The sequence below is a fragment of the Zalophus californianus genome, chromosome 3, assembly GCF_009762305.2.
Source record: "Zalophus californianus isolate mZalCal1 chromosome 3, mZalCal1.pri.v2, whole genome shotgun sequence".
Classification (NCBI taxonomy): domain Eukaryota; kingdom Metazoa; phylum Chordata; class Mammalia; order Carnivora; family Otariidae; genus Zalophus; species Zalophus californianus.
The window spans coordinates 160,452,872-160,475,695 of record NC_045597.1 but is presented as its reverse complement, the minus strand read 5'-3'; the positions used below and the strand labels follow the sequence as shown (position 1 = coordinate 160,475,695).

General features: G+C 42.4%; 1 protein-coding gene across 4 annotated transcripts in view; it reads right to left on the bottom strand.

The window, feature by feature from the left end:
* The window catches only part of AOX1 (aldehyde oxidase 1), a 79,181-nt gene extending 57,345 nt beyond the window's left edge, over positions 1-21,836 (bottom strand). Inside the window, exons 1-7 of one of the 4 annotated variants that reach the window (XM_027589612.2) lie at positions 21,533-21,836; positions 13,169-13,226; positions 10,911-11,007; positions 8,606-8,714; positions 7,037-7,163; positions 5,197-5,258; positions 599-688 (exon numbers count right to left, since the gene is read on the bottom strand). In XM_027589612.2, the coding sequence (XP_027445413.1) occupies positions 599-688; positions 5,197-5,258; positions 7,037-7,163; positions 8,606-8,714; positions 10,911-11,007; positions 13,169-13,226; positions 21,533-21,577 (588 nt within the window). In that variant the 5' untranslated portion in view covers positions 21,578-21,836. Of the gene's footprint in view, positions 1-598; positions 689-5,196; positions 5,259-7,036; positions 7,164-7,733; positions 8,016-8,605; positions 8,715-10,910; positions 11,008-13,168; positions 13,227-16,394; positions 16,509-21,532 lie in introns of those variants that run through there. The other 3 variants (XM_027589610.2, XM_027589611.2, XM_027589613.2) reach the window with 3 other exon arrangements.
* Between the last annotated feature and the right edge of the window lie 988 nt (positions 21,837-22,824).

The following is a 22,824-nucleotide window of genomic DNA, read 5'->3' as shown; positions in this document are numbered from 1 at the left end:
AATGAGGTCAGAAGAAGAAAGACATACAGCAGACAGAAAAAAAGCCAACTGGCCAGCCACACTCTCTGGGTTCTAAGTCAAGGGCTCTAACACAGACCTGGTTACTAGCAACTCAGTGCAGATGCCAATGGTCCTCCAAAGCTCAACTTCCTGAGCAAACATTTTCTTTGCAGTCTGGGAAAACAGAGGAGGCACCAGCAGCTGAGAACAAGAGTGTTTCCCCAAATTGCCACCTATCACTTCTCCCTCTGCCAGTTCTTCCATTTCCCTAACGTCTTCACTTTGCTTCTAGCTCTTGAAAAAAGACTTGAAAAGCTTTTTTTTAAAAAAACAAAACAAAACAAAACTAAGAGACATTAAGGGATCAATGTGTTTTCTCTCCTATGGATAGTTGTACTTGACCAGAATAATATCTGGAATGAAGAATAAAGTTGTTAAGACAGATTTTTTTTTGGGGGGGATGAAGATTGAGAATGGGGGGGTACATGTTGAAATCCATCAAATGAGTCAAGTTAGGCAGCCATTTATTCTTCCTGAAAGTAAGTTGGTTCTGTTCATGTCCTGAGAAAGCCTTATAAAAAATTTACATTTCACTGACCTTATTTACTTCTTCAAGTTCTGGTAATTCATTTATTCCCTGATCCAGATAGCAAACCCCATTTTCTTTACTTTGACAGCAGCCAGAAGTCTAGTGGGTGAAAAAACAAATAATTGAGAATTTGTTGCTGATTCTACTAAGTATTTTTTCAGCTTTCTTGAGGTATAGCTGACAAATAAAATTATATATTTAAAGCACACAATATGGGGACTCCTGGGTGGCTCAGTCAGTTAAGCATCTGCCTTCAGCTCAGGTCATGATCCCAGAGTCCTGGGATTGAGCCCCACATCGGGCTCCCTGCTCAGTGGGAAGCCTGCTTCTCCCTCTGCCTGCCGCTCCCCCTGCTCGTGCTCTCTCTCTCTCTGACAAATAAATACAATCTTTAAAAAAAAAGTGCACAATATGATTGGTTTTTTTTAAACATTGTATTTATTTATTTGACCGAGAAAGAGAGATAGCGAGAGCAGGAACACAAGCAGGGGGAGTGGGAGAGGGAGAAGCAGGCTTCCTGCCGAGCAGGGAGCCCGATGTAGGACTCGATCCCAGGACCCTGGGATCATGACCTGAGCCGAAGGCAGACGCTTAACGACTGAGCCACCCAGGCGCCCCACAATGTGATTGTTTTATATATGCATACTTTGTTAAATGATTACCACAATCAGGTTAAGGAACACATCCATCATCTCACATAGTTACCATCCTTGTGTGTGTGTGTTGTGAGAACAATTAAGGTCTACTCTCTCAGCAAATTTCAAGTACACAACACAATGTTATTAACTATAGTCACCGTGCTGTAAATTAGATACCCAGAGCTTATTCATCTTACAACCAAAGTCCTGTGCCCTTTAACCAGCATCTCTCATTCTCCCAGTCCCTGCCCCTGGCAACCACCATTACACTCTGTTTCTATGAGTCCAACTTTTTTTCTTTTTTACCTTCTGCGTATAAGTGAGATCATACAGTATTTGTCTTCCTCTATCTGGCTAATTTCACTTAGCATAATGTCCTCCAGATTCACCCATCCTGTTGCAAATGGCAGGATTTCCTACTTTTTCATGGCTGAATAATATTCCTCTGTGTGTGTGTGTGTGTGTGTGTGTGTGTGTGTGTGTGTGTGTACATTCATCTGTTGATGGTATAACTTAGGTTATAAGTTATATATAAGTTATAACCTATTGAATAACTTAGGTTATTTCCACATAGTGAATAATGTTGCAATGAATATGGGAGTTCAGATATCTCTTAGAGGTACTAATCTCATTTCCTTCAGATATATACCCAGAAGTGGGATTGCTGGATCCTATGGAGGTTCTATGTTTAATTTTTTGAGGAAATTCCATACTGTTTTCCATAGTGGTTGCACCAATTTACATTCCCATGAACAGTATACAAGGATACCCTTTTCTTCATATCCTTGCCAACATTTAACTTTTGACATTTTGATAACAGCCATCCTAACAGGTGTGAGGTATCTCACTGTGGTTTTGATTTGCAATTCCCTGATGACTAGTGTTGTCGGGTACTCTTCAAGTACCTGTTGACCATCTGTATGCCTTTTTTAAAAAAAGTCTATTCAGATCCTTTGCCCATTTTTAATCAAATTACTTTTTTTTTTGCTATTGAGATACATTAGTTCCTTATATAATTGGATGTTAACTCCCTATGTTTAATGGTTTGCAAATATCTTCTCCCATTTTGTAGGTCACCTTTTCATTTTATTGTTTCCTTCATTGTGCAGAAGATTTTTAGTTTGAGATAATACCACTTGTTTATTTTTCCTTTTGTTGCCTGTGCTTTTGGTTTCATATCCAAAAAATCATTGCCAAGACCAATGTCAAGGAATTTTTCCCCTATGTTTTATTCTAGGAGTTTTATGGTTTCAGGTCTTACATTTAAGTCTTTAATACATTTTGAGTTCATTTGTGAGTGGTGTAAAGTAGGGGTACAATTCATTCAGGTTTCCCCAAGCCGTTTATTGAAGAGACTATCCTTTCCCGATTGTGTTCTTGGACTCCTGTCAACATCAGTTGACCATATATGCATGAGTTTATATCTGGGCTTTCAATTCTGTTCCATTGGTCTGTGGGTCTGTTTTATGCCGGTGCCATATTGTTTCAATTGTTATAGCTTTGTGAAACAGTTTGAAATCAGGATGTGTGATATATCCAGTTTGTTTTTTCTCAAAATTGTATTACCTGTTTAGGGTCTTTTTTGGTTACATGCAAATTTTAGGATTTTTTTTCTATTTATGTGAAAAATGCTAATGGAATTTTGTTAGGGATTGCATTGAATCTGTAGGTTGTTTTGGTAGTATGGACATTTTAATAATATTATTTCTTCCAATCCATGATCATGGGATATCTTTCCATTTATTTCTGTCTTCCTCAATTTCTTTCAACAATGTCTTATAGTTTTCAGTGTATAGATCTTCCACTTCCTTGGTTAAGTTTATTCCTAAGTATTTTATTGTTTTCAATGCTATTATAAATAGGATTTGTTTTCTTAATCTTTCTGATAGCTTGTTAGTATACAGCAACACAACTGAGTTTTGTATGTTGATTTTATATCTTGCAACCTCACTGAATTCATTGATTAGTTTTACAATTTTTTTGGTGGAGTCTTCAGGGTTTTCTATACATAAAATCATGTCATGTGCACAATTTTACTTCTTTTTCCCCAATTTGGAGCCTTTTATTTCTTTTTTTTGCCTAATTGTTTGGCTAGGACTTCTGGTACTATGTTGAACAGAAGTGGTGAGAGTGGGCATCCTTGTCTTGTTCCTAATTCCATTTATTGTATTCTTCAGTTCCAGAATTTCTGTTTGCCTCTTTTTTATTATTTCTATCTCTCTGTTAAACTTCTCATTTAGCTCATATATTGTTTTCCTGATCTTGCTGAATTATCTTCCCGTGTTTTCTTGTTGCTCATGGTTAGTAGGATCCATGTTCTCTTGATGCCCTCTCAGAGCCCTGGCTGCTCTTCTCCCACTTTTTCCTGCCCCCAGCACTCCTCAGTATTCTGGATGGGGTGAGAAAGAAGTGGGCCTCTCTAGCAGTGTCCACACAGCTGGGGAAGCCAGATACCCACTCACATACTCTCACATTCCCCCATGGGATAAATCATGAGCCAAGAAGGTCTGACTTGGCACTGAACTGTGCCACCTTGGGGGAAGGATGATGCACATAAAGTGAAACTGTTCCTTTCACTCTCTTCAATGCTTACAATCTTGGATTTATTGTTCTTGTTGTTCCACTGGTATAATGAGATTTCTCCACTGGACTCCTCGACTTCCATAAGTCACTCTTACACAGGAGTGATTGTCAAAATTGGTGTTCTTTGGGAAGAAGAGAGTAGAAAACTCCCATTTCACCATCTTGCTGATGTCACTCCTCTATTGAGTCTAGCCTGGTACTGGTCCTCACCTAGGTGGAAAAGCAGCTGGTCCAGCCCAGGAAGGACTGGTCTTCTGAGGTGAGTTGCTGAAGCTGGAGATGAAATGCAAATTCCAGGCAGGAAGCAAAGTCCCCTCTACTAACTATTAAATAAAACAGGTGACTACCAGTTGAAACATAATGTATAATCAATATTGCTAAGTGTTATGAAAAAGAACCAAGTGTATATAAACATATCCATACTAACTTCTAATAAAAAAATCTAAGCTCATGAGAAAATTTGAATAGTTGTGATTATTCAACAAGTTAAAATATGTAAAAATCTTATAACAAAGTCTGGCACTCAGCTATAAATATTAACAATATTAATAATATTTAATATATTACTAATGATATATATTCACAATTACTATGACTACCACTCAGTTCTTATTTATGACATATTGATTTCATAATTTAATGTCCAAAGGGCAATCTTCTGTCCCTCATTCCCAGGTTGTTTGTTCATTTATTCATGCAACACACAGTGACTGAGTGGCTACTCAATCGGTGCGTGGTGACCAGCCCTGGAGAAGCACAGCCTCCACTGTCAAGCAGCCCACTGTCTGATGGAGAGATGGGACAGCAAATGGGAGTGAAACCATGGTGTAACCACTGCTGTGACAGGGGCATGCACAAAGGGCTGCAGGGGGCAGGGCACCTGACCCAAACAGATCAGGAAAAAACCCTCGAAACAATGTCCCACAGCCAATATCAAAGTGCTTATGTGCTCATTATGTGACTATCAGGGCAAGCTCAATGTTGAGATGAGAGTAAGCACCTGCCCAAGACCAAATAACAAACAGCAATCACAGAGCCTGAGATAAGAAGGGGCCTTGTATTCGTAACAATGGTTGTTCCCTTAATCACATCTGGTACTCCCTACCGTTTTGTTTCACTAGAAAAAAATACACTCAATAACGTGTTCCTTTCCGGACGCCTGGGTGGCTCAGCTGGTTAAGGATCCACCTCTTGATTTTGGCTCAGGTCGTGATCTCAGGGTTGTGGGACTAAGCCCCGCACAGGGCTCCACACTCAGTGCAGAGTCTGCTTAAGATTCTCTCTGCCTCTCCCTCTGTCCCTCCCCACTGCCGCATTCAATCTCTCTCTCTCAAATAAATAGATAAATAAATAAAATCTTTAAAAAATGTATTCCTTTCTACTTACTTTACAGAAAGTCTTGCATGCATCAATTATGGGCCTATATCCAGTGCAACGGCATAGGTTACCTGAAGGAGAAAAACTCAACTGTATTACTCAAGTAACGTAGAAAGAGGCACAGTCTGCCAAATGCATGATGGAAGTAAGGACTCCATCCAAGAAGAAAGCCCTGTTTGACATTTCAGTCTACATAATCTAAAAAGTCTGATTTTTTTCATCAGCAACTTGGGATATTAGGTTGAGAGTCCTGAAGTAGAGCTGAACAACTCAGTTATTTGTGTTTTCTCTCTCTAAGCAGTTTTACATCTTCTGCTTATGATAGGTGCTCAAAGAACACAATGATTTCAAGCTAAAAACTTGGTCTACAGGCACATTCAAAAACTAAGTTTCAGTTGATAGACCAAAGACATTTTATAGAAGCAAAGGCAATTATTTAACTTTGGAAACAACTGGGCACACAATTTATTTACAATAAATCATTAGGGCAGCGTTTCTCTCCCAGTGGTCCATAGCCCACATTCACTCCCCTCCCTCCAAATCTGGGGTCTTATTGAAAAAACAAAGCCACTGAAGCAAGCTATCTGGGGTTTAATCCCAGGAATCCTCACTCTTTACAAATTCCCCGCAAATTTGAAAACCCCTTGTTCCCATTATAAACAGCTATGAGATCAAATGCATAACAGGATCTAAAGGAAAGCAGGCAAGAGACAGTTTATGTGCTGCATCTCTCCTTTATTTTCCCATTTGCTCTGGTCTTCCATGTGTGTGGAAGAGCTTAGACACATGAGCTTTAACCTCATGTTCTCTGGCAGGGAAATAGGGTCCTTGGGAGGCAGGAGACAGACAGACAGAGCCATGGAGAGTTTCACCAGGATTTGGTGAAATTATTTTAAAAAATTGTTTAGAATCTTATTAATGAAGACCTCCTCCATCCACACACACACACACTGAGCTTCTGAACTTGATAAAATCACTCTAGACTGGAGAAAGATGGTTATTTGAAATGAGTATCACCAGAAGATCTCAATCTCTTTGATCTCATGTTGAATTCATGATGAGTCCTCTGATAGCTAATATGATTCTGAGAGCACTCACTCCATAGGAGAGAGTGATGGGAGAGAGAGACATGTGGAGAAAACTGGACCTTTTCCAAGAGTAAGTGAATAAGCTGGCTTTGTAATGTTTGTAAAAATAAGCAAGTAGGGGCTCCTGGGTGGCTCAGTCAGTTAAGCATCTGCCTTCAGGCTCAGGTCATGATCCCAGGGTCCTGGGATCAAGCCCTGCATTGGGCTCCCTGCTCAGCAGGGAGCCTGCTTCTCCTTCTCCCTCTGCTGCTCCCCCTGCTTGTGCTCTCTCTCTCTCAAATAAATAAATAAAATCTTAAAAAAATAAGCAAACAATAAAAAAGGAAGGAGATTTTTCTTTAAAAAAAGATTTTATTTATTTATTTGCGAGAAAGAGCGAGACCGTCAGAGAGAGCACGAGCTGGGGGACAGGGAAGATGGACTGAGCCACCCAGGCAGGGAGGAGACTTTTATAAATTAAGAGACACAAAGGAATATATCAGCCAAGTGCAATGTGTGGATCTTGTCTGAATCCTAATTTGAACAAAGTAACTCTTCCACTTATTGCTGGTACAACTTTTAAGTTATTCTCTCTAAACCTCAGTTCCTCCATCTACAACATGGGTATAGTAACAATGCCTATGTTACACAGGTATAGTAAAGAGTAAATGAGACAACCTTTATACAGCATTACTACAGCATGTGGCACACAGTGAGGGTCTAACATCACCTCTTACTGTCACCATTATTTAAAAACAAAAGCACACATACATATAACCTACCACCAAGGGCCTCAGTTAACTGCTCCAGAGAGGGCTCTGGATGGTTCCTCAGCAATGTGTAGATGGACATCACCATCCCAGGGGTGCAGAAGCCACACTGCGTGCCGTGACACTTGGCGATCCTCTCCTGGAAGCACAGCAAGTTTAGAAATGCAGAATCTTGGGTCCTATCCCAGACCCACCAAATCAGAACCTGCACTTTGACAATATCCCCACGCAACTTGTTTGTACAATAAAATTGGAGAAGAGGCCCTGGAAAATCCTTCTCATCTAGGTGTCTCCTTTTCTCAGACTGGGTGGCTGTGATTACTGGTCCTCACCTTTCATTAAAGGTTCTCAGCCTTTGGAATCATCAGGGGAACCTTAAAATTTCCAAAGCCCAAGAAGCAGCCCACACCAAGAGCACACACATATATTTTTTGGATTCCCCGGTGGTTTCAGTACGTAGTCCAGAATGGGAATCACTGAAATAAAGCTTACCCCCTTTAGGTCCCTCTGAGAAGTGAAGCCAAGTGTGTGCATGTTGAAAAAACCAAACCAAACCAAGCCTAGCTGCCCACGTTGGCCCTATCACTTCAGCACATAGAAGTTTGTTTACAAAGTGCAACCATTAATCCAGAAAACAGTCAAGAAGGAAACATTGCCTCTTTCTCTACCAAACATTTTCCTTCCCAGCATTTTCTCTTTGGAGTCTAACCTCAAAGGTGCAACCCCATTTTGGAAGCTGTCTGCTGGCCACATTGCAACACCAGGAGCTCAGCAGCAGCCACTAAATGAAAGTATGTGTCACAGCTGGGAACAGTCATATGCCACAAGAGCGTCCAGGCAGAATTCATTCCCTCTAGGTAATGAGGTTTCACGGGACATGAACAGTCCCCGACATTCCTTCAAGTCCAGGGAATGCGAAGTTTGGGTATTCTCTATGTTGCCTCTATCTTTTTTCTCTTCTATCCTCTCCTCATAAGTGACCTTCATTAACCTAGATAAAAACAAGTAGCAACAGCATTTTTATGGGCAACATATAAATAATTTAAAGAGCCAGGAGTCTGAGATGCCCTTTCATTTGAGGTAAAGTTCTAACAAGGTATTGCCTTAAGGAGAAAAGCCTCCAGATTTATGAAAACTCCTATTATCTGTCTTCTGAACAAGTCCTCTATTTAACACATCTTTTTGGGAGCTGAGATCTTCATCCAGCTTTAAAATCAGGTTATTTTCCACTTTGTAAAAAAAAAAAATTATAACCCTCAATGCATATAGCTCTTGTTTTTTGAGTTTGGAAGATGAAAGACAGATAGGTCCCATCCAATTAGAACAAAAAAACCCAAACACAGCAACATCAGGGTTTTCTTTCAAAAGAAAAAGTCTTCTAGTCTTCCAAAGGCATATTTCTAAGCAATCAGTTATAAAATACACCCACACCAGGTGTCACTCACTCCCAGGCTCAAGCTCGGTTTCATGTACGGGCAGTGACCAAGCAGCAGGGTTCAGACTGTTCTACTGCATTAACCTCTGTGGCTTGTCATGCTTTCTGAAGCTCAGAAACCCTATGAGGAAGAAGCACAGCCTCACCTGAACAGGATGAATCCTGGTCTTGGTGCTTCCTATGCCTTCTACTGTGGTGACGGCAGCCCCGTGCAGAGAACAGATGGGGGTCAGACAGGCATTGGTGGCATGATGGCTTCAGAATGCAAAAGAGAAGCACAAAGTACACTGTACCCAGTGGGAAACAGGACTGAGCATTCACCCAGCACTTCCAATATGGCAGGTTTTGTATGATGCCTCAGGCTTTGCAAATACATCCTGTCCTCAGCTCATGCACATATTTTAGAAGCAAAATATACAGGTTTCTAAACAGTATTGCATCCATATATACATATACACACACGAAAGAAAGATTGGAAGAATATTATTCATTTATAATTAAACATAAATATTTATTAAGTGTCTACTATGTGCCAGGCGAAGTTTGAGGCACTAAGATTCACTGGTCAACAAGACAGATAAAATTCCCACCCTTGTAGAGTATATATTTTAGTTGAGGGAAGATAGACAATACATATACACATAGACCATACATACATATATAAACTGAGATAGTAAGAAGTGCTATGAATAAATTGACACAGGCAAAGGGAATAAGGAGTTGCAGAGGTGAGGTGGGCATTGCTATTTATAAGGTGATGAAAGAGGGCTGATAATGTAACATTTTTGCTGGAACATGAATAATTTGAAGGAGCCAGACATGAAGGTTTTGGGAGCAAACATTCCAGGTAGAGGGACAACACATGCAAAGGCCCTGAGGCAGGAATGAGCTTGGGGTGTTTAGGGACAGAAAGAAGGCCAGTGAGGTTAGAGCATAGTGAATATAGGAGAAATGGTAGAATTCCAGGTTGAGAGACACACAAGGTAGGTAATTGTAAGGCTTCATTTAGAAACTTGTAAGAGACCTTCACTCTCATTCTAAAAACCAAAACAAGCCATATAAGCTATATAATTATAGTTTTTAAAAAACTCATCAGATGCTGAGTATGTAAAGAAACTTAAATGACCTAAACCCTATTAAGTACAAGCCCTATATAAGACAGATGAGATATAGCTGTCCCTAATCTCTGACATGGATGGAGGAGAAAGAATCTGCCTTAGACAGGAGTAGGGAGAAACCACACCAATTTTCAACAAATTTTTGATGTGGGCTGATGTAACAAATTAAAATACAAAGCTGGACTGCACTCTCCCCAAACTCTTCCCCACCAAACTTCACTGAGTGCTGAGGGTAATAACCTAAAACTAAGGGTAGGGAAGGAGTGCTACAAAAAAAAACCTCTCCAGGCACATCAGGAAGGTTGGGGGGAAAGTTGGAGAACAGAGCTGTAAGCACTCAGGCTTCACAGAGTGTAGGGCAGTTGCCATCCTTTAGAGGCTAAAGACAGGGAGGCATGGCTGCAAGAGATCTCCCAAAGCATGGAAGTGAGATGGGAGAGCAAAGAGAAATTCCCGGTGAACTAGAAAGTGGGCAGCCAGGCTGTATGGCAGGGAGGGATCACCCAGAGTTCAGGAAGCAGGTGACCTGGCTGTGGAATACAGGCAGATCTCTGAAATCTTACCACTGCTCAGATCCTTAGCCCTCATCTGAGAGCTGCAGAATGATGTAAATGGTTTAAGATATGCATGGTTGGGGTCCAAGAGAGAAGAGTGGGGAAAGAGGAGAGAGAAGAGGAAAGACAAAGGAAGGGAAGGAGAATAAAGGGAGGGAGAAGGAGGGAGGGAGGAGGGGAGGAAGAGAAAGAAAGAGTAAATATCTGAAGAGACGATGGCTTGAGAAGTTTCCAAAGCTGATGTAAGTCATCAGCCCACAGATCCAAGAAACTGGTGAACCTGAAGAAGGATAAGTATCAAACATAAAGAGAAGATGTTAAATGTAATGGGAAATCACTGGTGATTTTTAAGTAGGAGAGTGTTGTATACTTGAAAGGGATCTTTCTGACTGACGTATGGAATTCATCACATGGGCGGGGGGCAAGGGTGGGAGCAAGGACGTCAGTTATTAGGCTGTCACAGTACTATAAAAGTGTGATGATGCCATTATTCTTCACAGCTATTTCAGCCCTTCCTTTCCTTCCCAGACAGCACAGGGAGTCAGACAGCCTTTCAAAAGGGGATTCTCTGACTATATGTTATCCTCATTGATGGTACATTTTTTTTCTAACCCATTCACATTCCGGGGACCATGTCTATCTTGTTTGTCATTGTAACCCCAGCACCTGCACAGTTCTTGTGGCATAGCAGGTGCTCCTCCATATTTCTCAAGTGAAGGAATAAAACAAAGTTCAAGACTTCAAAAATACAACCATGTCTGGATTCTGCAGTGAGCTACCTTATCCTCTTGGTAGTGGGGGTATATCGCGATATCATCACTGTGCAGGCACCACAGCCTCCTGTTCCACAGCCATACTTAGTTCCTGTGAGTCGAACTGGAAAGACCATAGTTAAAGATAATGTGTTTTCTAAAATTCTTTCTAGAATAGCTCTGACCTTAGAGGACAACACCGTCAAAAAGACTCCTGAATATATAGTTAAGTTCAAATGATGCCTTAGCTGCTATTATTTAGAATCTTGTGGATTCCTGATTTCCATTGGTATATTATATTTGGTCTCCTCCCTCTCAAAACCATCGGACATCATATTGCCAAAACAGGGCCAAACTTTAAAAAAGAGTCTGTACATATAAAGGCCTGAGTATTTGAAAGCATGAGTACATTGCACATTTGTCTTCATCCTTATCTGCATCTTTGATGACATACAAAGAAAAATGTAGAATTGTAAATCATTCTTGGAATATTTGTGTGTTATTATCCATGTTGACTGTATTTCTCTGCTTCCTGGTGGCAGAAACTCTTACTTGTATGCTCATATCTGTTCTCCCATTCCTTTTTTGTAAAAGGGGGGGGGAGGCCTGCTTCTCCCTCTCCCACTCCCGCTGCTTGTGTTCCCTCTCTCGCTGTCTCTGTCAAATAAATAAAATCTTAAAAAAAATCTTAAAAAAAAGAAACTTCAATTTTTAGTCACACACGTGGTTGCCTAGAATAAAAAATACATTTTCCCAGCCTCTTCTGCAGCTGGGTGGGGTTAATGACAATGCTGGCCAATGGGAGGTAACATAGTGCTGTGTATGACTTCCAGAACGAAATGTCCTCAAAAGGAGAGGGGTGCCCCCTTCATCCCTTACCTCCTATTTTCTGGAGTTCAGATATGATGGCTACACTTCAGTTAGTCATCTCTGACCATAAGGAGAAAGGTGCATACTGAGAAGGGTGGGGCAGCAAGACTCAGGAGCTTGGCTCCCAAATAAGGTTGTGACACTGCTTTACTAGCCCTAAGCCACCTACTTTGGGGATTCCTTTATGTGAGTATGACAGCCATGAGAATGTGTTTCATAGACCTCCTTCAACATGGGAGGGTAAATGACCAAGAGACCCAGCTGCTGCATTTTGATTTCTATCACCCCAGTTTTCACTGAGGTCATGACTCCCATGGGTTGCTCCCCACCAATGATTTAGTTCTATGCAGAGACATGGAGTCCTTGTCAGCCACCCCCAATGGCTTTGATGAATATGCCTGAGACTGCACAGCATCCTCGGACCCTCCCACTCAGCCTCCTCATCCACTCTTCTTCACAGGTGACACTCGCATTGTGGTTTAATGTCTCCCTGAGCCTTCTCTAGGTCCCTCACTATTTCCTTTCACTCAGGCATCTCTCCTAATACAACCCTTGCACATTTAATCCCATTTCTGGTGTCTGCTTCCAAGAGAACTGAAACTAACACAATGAGAAAGGAATAAACTTTTAACTTCTATCTTATTTACTGTAATTTGGGATTTTCTGTAACTCACAAGTGAACCAAATCTTAAATATTACACATTAGTACCATGGATAACCAGGAAATCAGCGCCCATTGTTTTTATGTCCAAAGATCTTGAATGACTTCCAGAACATTGTTATTGATGCCTTTTGAGTTGTGTACTCTTTGGGGAGTCTCACTCTCTCTAGAGGGAATAAAAATGTACAAATTCCCATTGTCACATAATTCTGCATATAAGTTCGTGGGGTCTATAGATATCAGGAAGCCTACTGGAGTTCATGCATAGCAGGCTAAGAATCCATTCTTTACATGACTTAAATTTAGAAAGTTTTTCTAAGGTAACATTTTCAGGTTTAATTTCTCCATGGTTCTTTTACTTTCATTTCAGGAGATTTCTGTGCTTTTTTTTCCCTAATGGGCATGATGATTAGTTCTTGAAGATAGAATTCAATATTGTGACTCTTAATTCTAAAGGATGCTTAATTAAGCCCTTTTAAGATTTGCTTTAATTCCCACTGCTAGTTTCTCCATTTTATACAACATATTTACTGCCAAAACAGAGATTAGAAAGAATTTGGTTCTTCTGACAGCCACAACTGTGCACTGCCTACAAAACTAAAACGTAGGACTTTCTTAAAGAAGAACATAAAACCATAATGGTAGGGAATAGGACTCAGTGCGGCTCTAAAAAGATATTTGAAACATCACCTGATGAGGATATCGGCACTACACACACACACACACACACACACACACTCAAAGCAAAGGATACGCTTCTTCCTCAGATATGGTAACAGCATTGTTTCAGGATCAACATTTTTTTCTATTACCTGTACCAAAAGGAAAAGAAGAGTTATGTACACAAAGTTGAGAGAGCTGCTGTGATATTCACATGGGCAAGCTCATGCTAATTTGATGGCAATGCACATTAATGAACTCTTCTACTCATATCTTCAATTTGATTAAATGTTTATGGAACACCTGTGATATACAAATCATCTCTCTTAAGAGTAAAGTTGAAATCTTGAGCCCCAACACCAGTTTGCCACTGTCCTTGGTCCTGAATTGTCAATGTTTTCTAATGCAGGGGTTGTTTCTAACAACAGGAACACTAGTGATGCCTGCCCAGCTTCGCCCAGAAAAGTCTGAAACAGGTCAGTGAAAAGGTATTAGTAGAACAGAATAGGGAAGAAAGAGGTAGGGGGTGGCTGCTGGAATAGAATATTGAGATACTGATATAATTTTTTTTAAAAATCGTGTTTATCATGGCTGAAGAATTACAGTTTTTTTAAAGATTTTATTTTTTGACAGAGAGAGAGAGCACGTACAAGCAGGGGGAGTGGGAGAGGGAGAAGCAGACTTCCCGCGGAGCAGGGAGCCCGATGCGGGGCTCAATCCCAGGACCCCGGGATCATGACCTGAGCCAAAGGCAGACACTTAACGACTGAGCTACCCAGGCACCTCGAATTACAGTTTTCAGAAAGAGAACACAACCAACCATGACCCCCAGATCAAAGAAACACAAGAGAAGATAAAATGTATATGCCAAGTAATCCAAAGGTGTGCAAGAAAGGATACACTTAAGAAGCGAGTGTGTGTGGGCAGCCTTGCAGCACAGCAATGGGACAGCAACACCCAATGGATGGCATGACTGAAATGTCATGATTGGTTATGTTTCCCAAAGTGATCATGTCTTCTCTTTTTTGATTAAAACTCCGTATTTCTTTTAGTCACAGAACAAAGAGAACTATGATTTGCTTCACAATCTCAGAAGTAGAGTTCATCTTTCACTGTGTTATTCTGCTACCCTTTTAAGAAGTAGGTGAGTAGGGGACATATGCTTATTCTATGGATGCCTCCTCACCCTCAATTCTAAGTGGCCATATGCCAGGGAAAGTGAAACATATGCCAATTTCCAAGGTCAGATCTGTGCCCTAGAGGAGTCTGCAATATAGTGAGAGGTGTGATTGTCTGTGTGTGTTTCAGGGGGGTACACATACCCATACTGTAATACAAAAAAGAAAAAAAAATGAAGTGCCCCTCCGGGCATCCCAAACTTAATAGGCTCTCAAATGAAACTATTTTATTTCCCAAACTTACTCTTTCCCTTCTTTTCACTAACTTGTTTAATAGCCTCACCATCTGCTAAGTCATCCCAGCTTAAAAACCTGAGCTGTTTTCAACTTTTTATTTCTTTCAATCCACCACAATCAGTGTCACCAAGTCCTGTCACTCATACTTTCAAAATGATTCTCTAAACACCCTGCACTTCTACTGTCACTCCTCAGGATCAACACTCACTACCTCTTGCCGGAACAATTATCAGAGCTGCCTAACGTGCCTCTGCCTCCATTCTTGGCACCCACAATACCACTCTTTATACCACTACTGGAAGGACCTCTCTAAAATCCAAGCCTGATCATCATCTGCATCTGCTTTAATTCAACACTGCCTCCTGACTGCCAAACCACCATGCTGGGAATTCCTGAATCATTCAGGGTGCCTGTTAAAATGACATCCCTATGGAATCAGAATTTCTGGGAGAAAGAACAAGAAAAGGTGCATCATTAATGAGCACAATGAATGTGTCTTAGGGAAATTTATATTCTAGAGTTCCTGGAATACAAGAAGAAATTCAAACTCCTTGGCATAGCCTACAAGGCCTTTTTGACAGACTGCCCACCTTCTCCTGCCACTCAGCCCATGTATCTTGAACACTGGTCACATGGGAGAACGGGCTGGGCTGGCAGGACTTTTACCCTTCACTACATTTTGGATATAGGATTCCTTCTGAAAGTCCTTCCTAACTTCTTTACTTGGCAGAATTTCATACATCATTCAAAGTCCTGCTCAAGTGTTCTCTTCTGTGGGGTGCTGCCATCTAATATACCTTTCCATCCTCTGCTCCAGGTAACCAGCTTCCTCTGTGCTCCCATGGCCAATGTCCACACATCTGTCAGGGAACTTTGGACTCCATGTGACATGGTGACTTATAATTAGGAATACATATTTTATCTTCAGCCATTGTTCCTGGTACATAGCTCCTAAAATCCCTGGAATTTCTTGTGCTGAGTGTGATCAAGGTGTCTTTGTTATGTTAATGGATAACTTCTGGAATTAACCTAGCGGTTAGGTTGCCAGAAGACCAACCATGTGATTAAAGGGCTGGAACTTTCGGTCCTGTCCCCTAGAAGGGGAGAGGGACTGCAAGTTAAATCAGTTGCCAACGGCCAATGATTTAATAAGTCATGCCTGTATAATGAAGCCTCCATAAAAGCCCAAAAGGATGGGCTTAGAGAGCTTCCAAGTTGGTGAACCAGAACACATCCATATGCTACCTGTGCCATATCCCAATTCCATGGGGTCAGAAGCTGCCTTGTTCTGGACCTCATTCTATATCTCCATCTGGCTGTTGATTCATAGCCTTTAATGCCCTTTGTAATAAACCAGGAAGCAAGTGAGTGATTAATTAATCAAATTAATCAAACATAAGGAGGGAGTTGTGGAAATCCGGTTTATAGTCAGTCAGAAGTCTAGGTAACAACCTGAACTTATGATTGGCATTTGAGGGCAGGGAGGAGCCTTCTTGTGGGACTGAGCCTTTAATGGAGCCTGATGCTATCTCTGGGTAGATAGGGTAAGAATTGAGCTGAATTGTAAAACACTCAGGAGTCAGGGAATTGCTTGGTGGTGTGGGGAAAAACCACCCACACATTGGGAGTGAGTGGCAGCACTGTACCCTGCATCATAATTTTATTTGTGTGTGTATAAGCCTCTCTTGATCCTGGGAGAGGATCACCACCTTCTGTTATTCTTCTTTATGTCAACCACTGAGCTAGGTGCTGGGGATATATCATAGGGACATAATAAATGTTAATTAACTTTAATAAATAATCATGAGAACACTGAGGAGCGAGGAAGGATTTCTCACAGTCTTGGGGCATCTGAACAGAAGAAAAGAAAGAAAAACAGAGAAGTGCCAAGAATGATGGCAGAACCTGCTTGTTGTGGATCCCAGCATGCATTTCCCTTTCTTCCTTCCTGCTGCCTGAAAAACGGATGAAATGGCTAGGACTCCAGCAGCTATCCTAGACCATAAGGCAATATTTTAACAGCTGTAGAGGAAAAAGAAGAAATCTGGGTCTCAGATGACATCAGGAAGCTTCTGGACCAGCCCCAAGATATCCTTTTATGTAAAGTAAAAATGATTTGTATCTTGTTGGAATCACTGTTTTTTGAGTTTGTGCCATTCACTGCTGAAAGTAATCCTAGTTAATACATACGATGGTAAATTTTACAGAAGCCCAATTTTAATGATGAAACAGGATCTGAGTAGCTTAGATAGTAAAGAAGAGCATTTAGGCTTGAGGGATATTTGTATATTTTTGGAAGGAATTAATGGAAGCAGGCCTTGCTTGTTTGGGTACTTGTTCTAAGAGATGTCTCAAGAGATTAGAGTCTGGTTCAAAGTGCCCCTGGCTTGCAATGTGTTTATTTTTCTTAGTTGGTGGATGACCTATTTGGAGGGGGAGGTAGGAGCAGAGATATGGCATGCGCCCTGTGCTGGCAGGTCTTGGAGTGAAACAGTGAGATCAGGGCCAAGCTGGCGGCTGGGGGCTGGGAAGGGAATGAGGAACAGAGTTACTCTCACTGACTCTGGTTTGGGAAGATGATGCCAGTTCTTGGATCAGGGTCATGACATGTTCCTGGCTCAGTACAGCCTTGAGTGCTGTAAGGATCTGTCCTTCTATATCTCCGCCAGCCCTCTGTGAGATTTCAAGTTCATACTGCACAAGATTGAGAAATCACTTTCCTCTGTGCCAGGCCAGTGACTAGTACCTGAGGGGTCTTCACCACATCCAAGACAGAGGCAGAAAGAAGAAAGAGAAGGGAGATGAGGAGGTGCAAGAAAGTGGTAAAAGAATGGAAACTAAGAAAGGGAATGAGATATGTGTGAAAGGACCAGGAGAGGAAAGAAAGAGATGTATTTGTGGGACCCAGTAGAGAAGAGCAATAACCCCCAGCATCCTTACAACAGAGGCGGACACTTCTGACTGAGCTTCCGGTGGCTTTAAGATTCATCTTAACTGTGGGTTCTCCCTGCCTAAGCCACCTCCAACCCCCTCCACTTGTCTCTGAATCATTATAACCACCCCAGAAATTTCCTTTTTCAGCTCTGCAGACCAAGAACCCAAAGAAAGACTAGCTAATGGACAGCTCATCGCAGTTTCTATACTAATATCAAGACCCTACATTTTTTTGAGCAAATAATGCTCAGTGACTACTTTTCAGCCCCCTTGGCACTTCCAGGCAGATCTGGCTCTGCACATGAAGCAGATTATTTTCTGGTGCAGATATTAATAATCATTTCTACACATTGAGTACTTGCTGCGTGCCAAGCACCTTGCTAACCGCTCTCCGTGGAATTTAATCTTTATCTCAATTCCATGAGAGAAGTTACTGTTATTAGCCCCATTTTGCCAAGGGGAAAGCTGGCTCAGAGATATTAAGCAAGTTGCCTGAGGCCACAGAGTTGCCAAGTGGCAGAGCAGAGAGCACAGGACTCAAACCCAAAACAAACTAGTTCCAAAAGTTCATACCTTTGTTTTCTACACCTCACTGCCCTGTAGAATAACGTGCTTTAGTTCCTGAGCTGTGTTACAGAGTTCATCCCGGGTATAACTTATTTATGGCTTCTTCCTCCCCCATACTCTATGTTAAGTTGGTCACCTGTTCTGGGGGCCCCTGGTGGAGCAAGTAAAATTTCCAAAATCTCTCTGCAACTAGCTGTCTGACCAATATGCACTGGCCTTCCCTCCCGATGGCCTCAGACCCTGCCTGATGACACCTTTTGGTGACCTGAGGGGATTTTGCAAAAAAGCACAGACTGGAGGCTAATCACACCACCTAGAGTCTCCTAACTGGCTTCTATACAATTCTATACGTTACTCAGTGCTCACCAAATGAGTGTGGTCACCATCTGTCATCATATAATGTTATTACAATATCACTCACTATATTGCCCATGCTGTGCTTTTCATCTCTGTAACTTATTTATTTCTTAACTGGAAGTTTATACTTAATTTTCCTCACCTATTTTGCCCGTCCCTCCAGCCCCTTCCCCTCAGGCAACCACCAGTTTGTTCTCTACCTTATGATTCTGTTTCTGTTTTTGTTTGCTTGCTTTTTTTTTTTAAAGATTCCACATGGTATTTGTCTTTCTCTATATGACTTATTTCAAAATAGCCAAAGCAATCTTGAGAAGAAAAAAACAAAGCTAGAGATATCACAATCCAAGATTTCCTGATATACCACAAAGGTGTAGCAATCAAATATAAGGTACTGGCACTAAATAGACACATAGATAAATAGAACAGAATAGAGCCCAGAAATAAACTCATGCTTGCATGATCAATGAAGCTAGGAGAAAGTGGGCCAGAATATACAATGGGGAAAAGACAGTCTTTTCAATAAATGGTATTGGGGAAACTGGACAGCTACATGCAAAAGAATGAAACTGGACCACTCGTTACACCATACACAAACAGAAATTCAAAATGGATAAAATATCTTAATGCAAAACCTGAAACCATAAAACTCCTAGAAGAAGACACAGGCTGTAATCTCTTGGACATCTGCCTCAGCAGCATTTTTCTAGATATGTCTCTTCAGGTAAGGAAAATAAAAGCAAAAATAAACTACTGAGACTACACCAAAAAAAAAAAAAAAAAAACCTTTTGCACAGCAAAGGAAACCATCAACAAAACACAAAGGCAACCGAGTGAATGAGAGAAGGTATCTGCAAATGGTATATCTGATAAGGGGTTGCTATCCAAAATATATAAAGAACTTAATACAACTCAACACCAAAAGAACCCAAATAATTCAACTAAACAATGGGCAGAGGGCCTCAGAGGCAAGTTTTTAATCCCAGAGGTCATGTTTGACCTTAAGAGCCCTCTGCCCTGGTGGTTTCTCTCTCTCACTTTTCTCAACAGCCCCTCATCCTCTGAACCAGAAACTTTATTCTAATTCTATGTGGCAATCAGGATTGCTTGCCAGGACTGACACACATACCTAACAATCTGGAAGGGAGGAGGGGGAGGAGGAGGAGAGGGGAAGAGTGGCATGATTTCTTTTAAAAGGGTAACTGCAAAAATTGAATCGATATCTTTTGAATCGGTATCTTTAGAGTGTACTTTCCAAATGATCACAGGACATTGACCCATAGATAAAAATGAGCCCATAGATAAGAACCAGTTTATCTATTTTTAAAAATCAATAGAGCACAAACTGTTGTTAGCCATTATGTTAAAAATCCAACTAGAGTTTGTTTGAGGGCAGGGAACCGAGGATGAGGAAGAAGCTAGACTCAAAAACCAGTTTCCTCGTTTAACCAGAATCCTTACCATCACCTACAAAGCCCTAGCAATCTGGCCCCTGGCCGTATCTCCAGCCCCACCACCCTCCTTGCTATCCCTTAGCATGCAGAAATCCCCATGTCTCAGGATCTTTGCACCCCCATTCCCTCCACTGGGGATTCTTCCCTCAGATGTCTGCTCCTCACTTCATATTTGTCATTGCTCAAATGTCACTCTTCCAGAGAGCCCTAAACATCCATCCCACTTAAAATATCAGCTCCTGTTCACTCTGCTCTATGCTCTGTCCTAGCACTTATCACTGCCTGACATTATACATTTCCACTTGCTTATGTGCTTGTTGTCTGCCTCCCTAGCACAATGTAAACTCCATGCAAGCAGGGACTTTGTCATTTCTGTATTCTGTTGCATCCCCTGAGAACATTGGAACACTGCCTTCTAGAGTAGACCCTTAACAAACAAATTAAATAATGCATTATCACTTGATCTAAGTAGCAGTATCCCCTTTTAACAGAGGACTTGGGGCTCTAAAAGTTTAGGGCATCACAGTAAGAGAGCTGGAATTGAATCCTTGTTTGTCTAAATAAACAGGCCAGAGTTTTGTTTGCTATGCCATTCAGTCATGCAAAGAAAGAATGACATAATGCTAACACTTCATCCCACTGCCAATTTTTACCCTCACAGTAGTCCTCTGAGGGGATCCTAAGAGACCCCATTACAGATCAGGAATAACAAGCTCATGTTATCCAGTGTGGAACCCAGGCAACAGGGTCAGAGGAAGGTTTTGTGGGGCCTAGAACTTGTACAATTTGGGGGAGGGGTCCTCTTTAAGAAAAATACTACAAAACCACAAGTGCAAAAAAACCATCAGGGCCTTAGAACAGGCCTCCAGTGAGACCTCAGCTTCTTGGTGCGTCCCTGGCGCCAGTCAGTCGGGCAAAGTGTTTGGCTCCCTAGACCCAGAAGCGGGGCTCACCGGTAGCTCTGAAGGTGTTGGCACTGTGGAAGGCAGGTAGCTCGGCCCCTGCTTGGTTGTCATCTCTTAAGGAAGCCCTTTTTCCTTCCTGCCTCAGTTTCTCCCTAGCAAAGTGGTGCCAATAGGCTGCGACAGCGTTGAGTGAACGCAGTTTATGGCCACATCGGGGGTGAGGGGTGTTTTCAAGGATGCCCAGGGGCTTTGCTGCCCTCCAAGGTGGAGCACTTGCCTGAATTCTCGCGGAGGCTCTGCAGAGCCAGCCCGGTTTCTGAGAGCACAGACGCCGCATCACAGCGGACGCAGGGAGGACCTCCAAGTCCCCAGAACGCGGCTCTGGGTTCAGCTCTGCCAGGAACTTGCTGTGATTTGAGCAAGTCACAACTGCCTCACCTGAGAAACGCTAAGAGTCGTTTGAATTCCTTCGTCCTTCTGGTCTAAACCGCTCTCTGCTCATCCAGACACACGGGAGAGCCGAGAGCCCAGGCTCAGCCGTCTATAGACTGCTCCCCGTCTACGGGGACGTTCCGGGTTTGAGGGGGAAGGTTGGGCAGCACTGACCCCGACGAGGAAGAGTAGCCATTTCTCCTCCTGTTTGCGGGGTGGGGCGGGTGGGGTCGGTGGTCAGCGGGTCTCGGAAGGAGAAGGAAAAGGAAGCCCGGCGAGCGGGGCCCGAAGCTCCAGGGCTGTCGGGAAAGCACACCCTGCACCTGCCGGGTGGGGGCGGAGGTGCGCGCGGGGGCACAGCGGCTCCGACGCCTGGAGCCGCCGCGAGCGCGCTCACCTTGCGGCCGTTCACGTAGAAGAGCAGCTCCGCCGCCCGGTCCATGCTGGCGGGGCACGGCCCCGCACCGGGCCCCGGGGTCGCCGACTGCGCTGCCGGCAGAGCCTACCCGGCAGCCAAGCCCCAGGGAGAGAGTCCCGCTGAAGACCCAAAATTCCGTGCGCCTGGCGGGGAAATCCTGCCCGGTTCCCAGGACGTCACGCGAGCGCTCCGGCCTCCGAGATCATTGGCGGGACCTTCCACTCCTCGCGCCGACTCCCCGCGTCCGCGCCGCGCTCTCCGCCTCTCGGCAAGTGCAGCAGGTCCTGCGGCGTCTCTTTGGGCGTCTTTCACTGGTGCAGGTTTTAAGTGGCTTTCCAGCCAGATGTGCACGACGGGAATAAGCCGTTTTTTGTGCCACTGCTCCCACCACGCTCCCACCACACCTGGTGCAGTCCTCATAAAACAATCCCATTCATTCCAACTTTGCAGGAAAGGAGCTTAAGGACAACCGGTGGTTTTACAACTTTATCTTACAGTTTTAGAACTATCCAAATTTATTTTTTAAAATCAAGAGCTACCTTGATATAGAGATAAACCTTTTTTTTTTTTTAAGCTTTATCACTATTCACAGTCTATCCAGTAAACAACAACAGTTTATCTGGTAAATATGAACAGAGATATAAAAATCTTGGAAAACTTTTTTTTAAAGGCAACTTGGAAAATACTGAAAAGCATAAATACAAAAATTATTTGTAAGCCTACAACTTAGAATTTGCCAGTATTAATTTTGGGGTCTATCTTTACATTTTTGAAATCTGCCTGTAACTCCTTTTAAAAACTCAAATAGAACCAAACTAGTTATTTTCCAGACTTGTTTTCATTTAATATACCTAGAACACTGGGGCACCTGGGTGGCTCAGTTGGTTAAGCTTCCACTTCTTGATTTCAGCTCTCCTCATGATCTCAGGTCATGAGATGGAGCCCCTGGTCCGGCTGGCCCTCAGGACAGAGTCCACTTGTCCCTCTCTCTCTGCTCCTCCCCCCACTTGCTCGCTCTCTCTCTCTCTCTCTCTCTCTCAAGTAATTATAAAACATCTTTTAAAAAATATACCTAGAACACTTTCCTCTGTCATTTTGTTTATGTGAACACAAAATTTTGTGAAAATTTCCAGTTAGTACATAAAAGTGAGGAGTACAACTAACGTCGCCATATACCTCATTGAGCTCTGACAATGGTCAACATTTTACCATATTCACTTAACTTTTTCTGGAGTATTTTTTTTTTAAGATTTTATTTATTTTACAAAGAG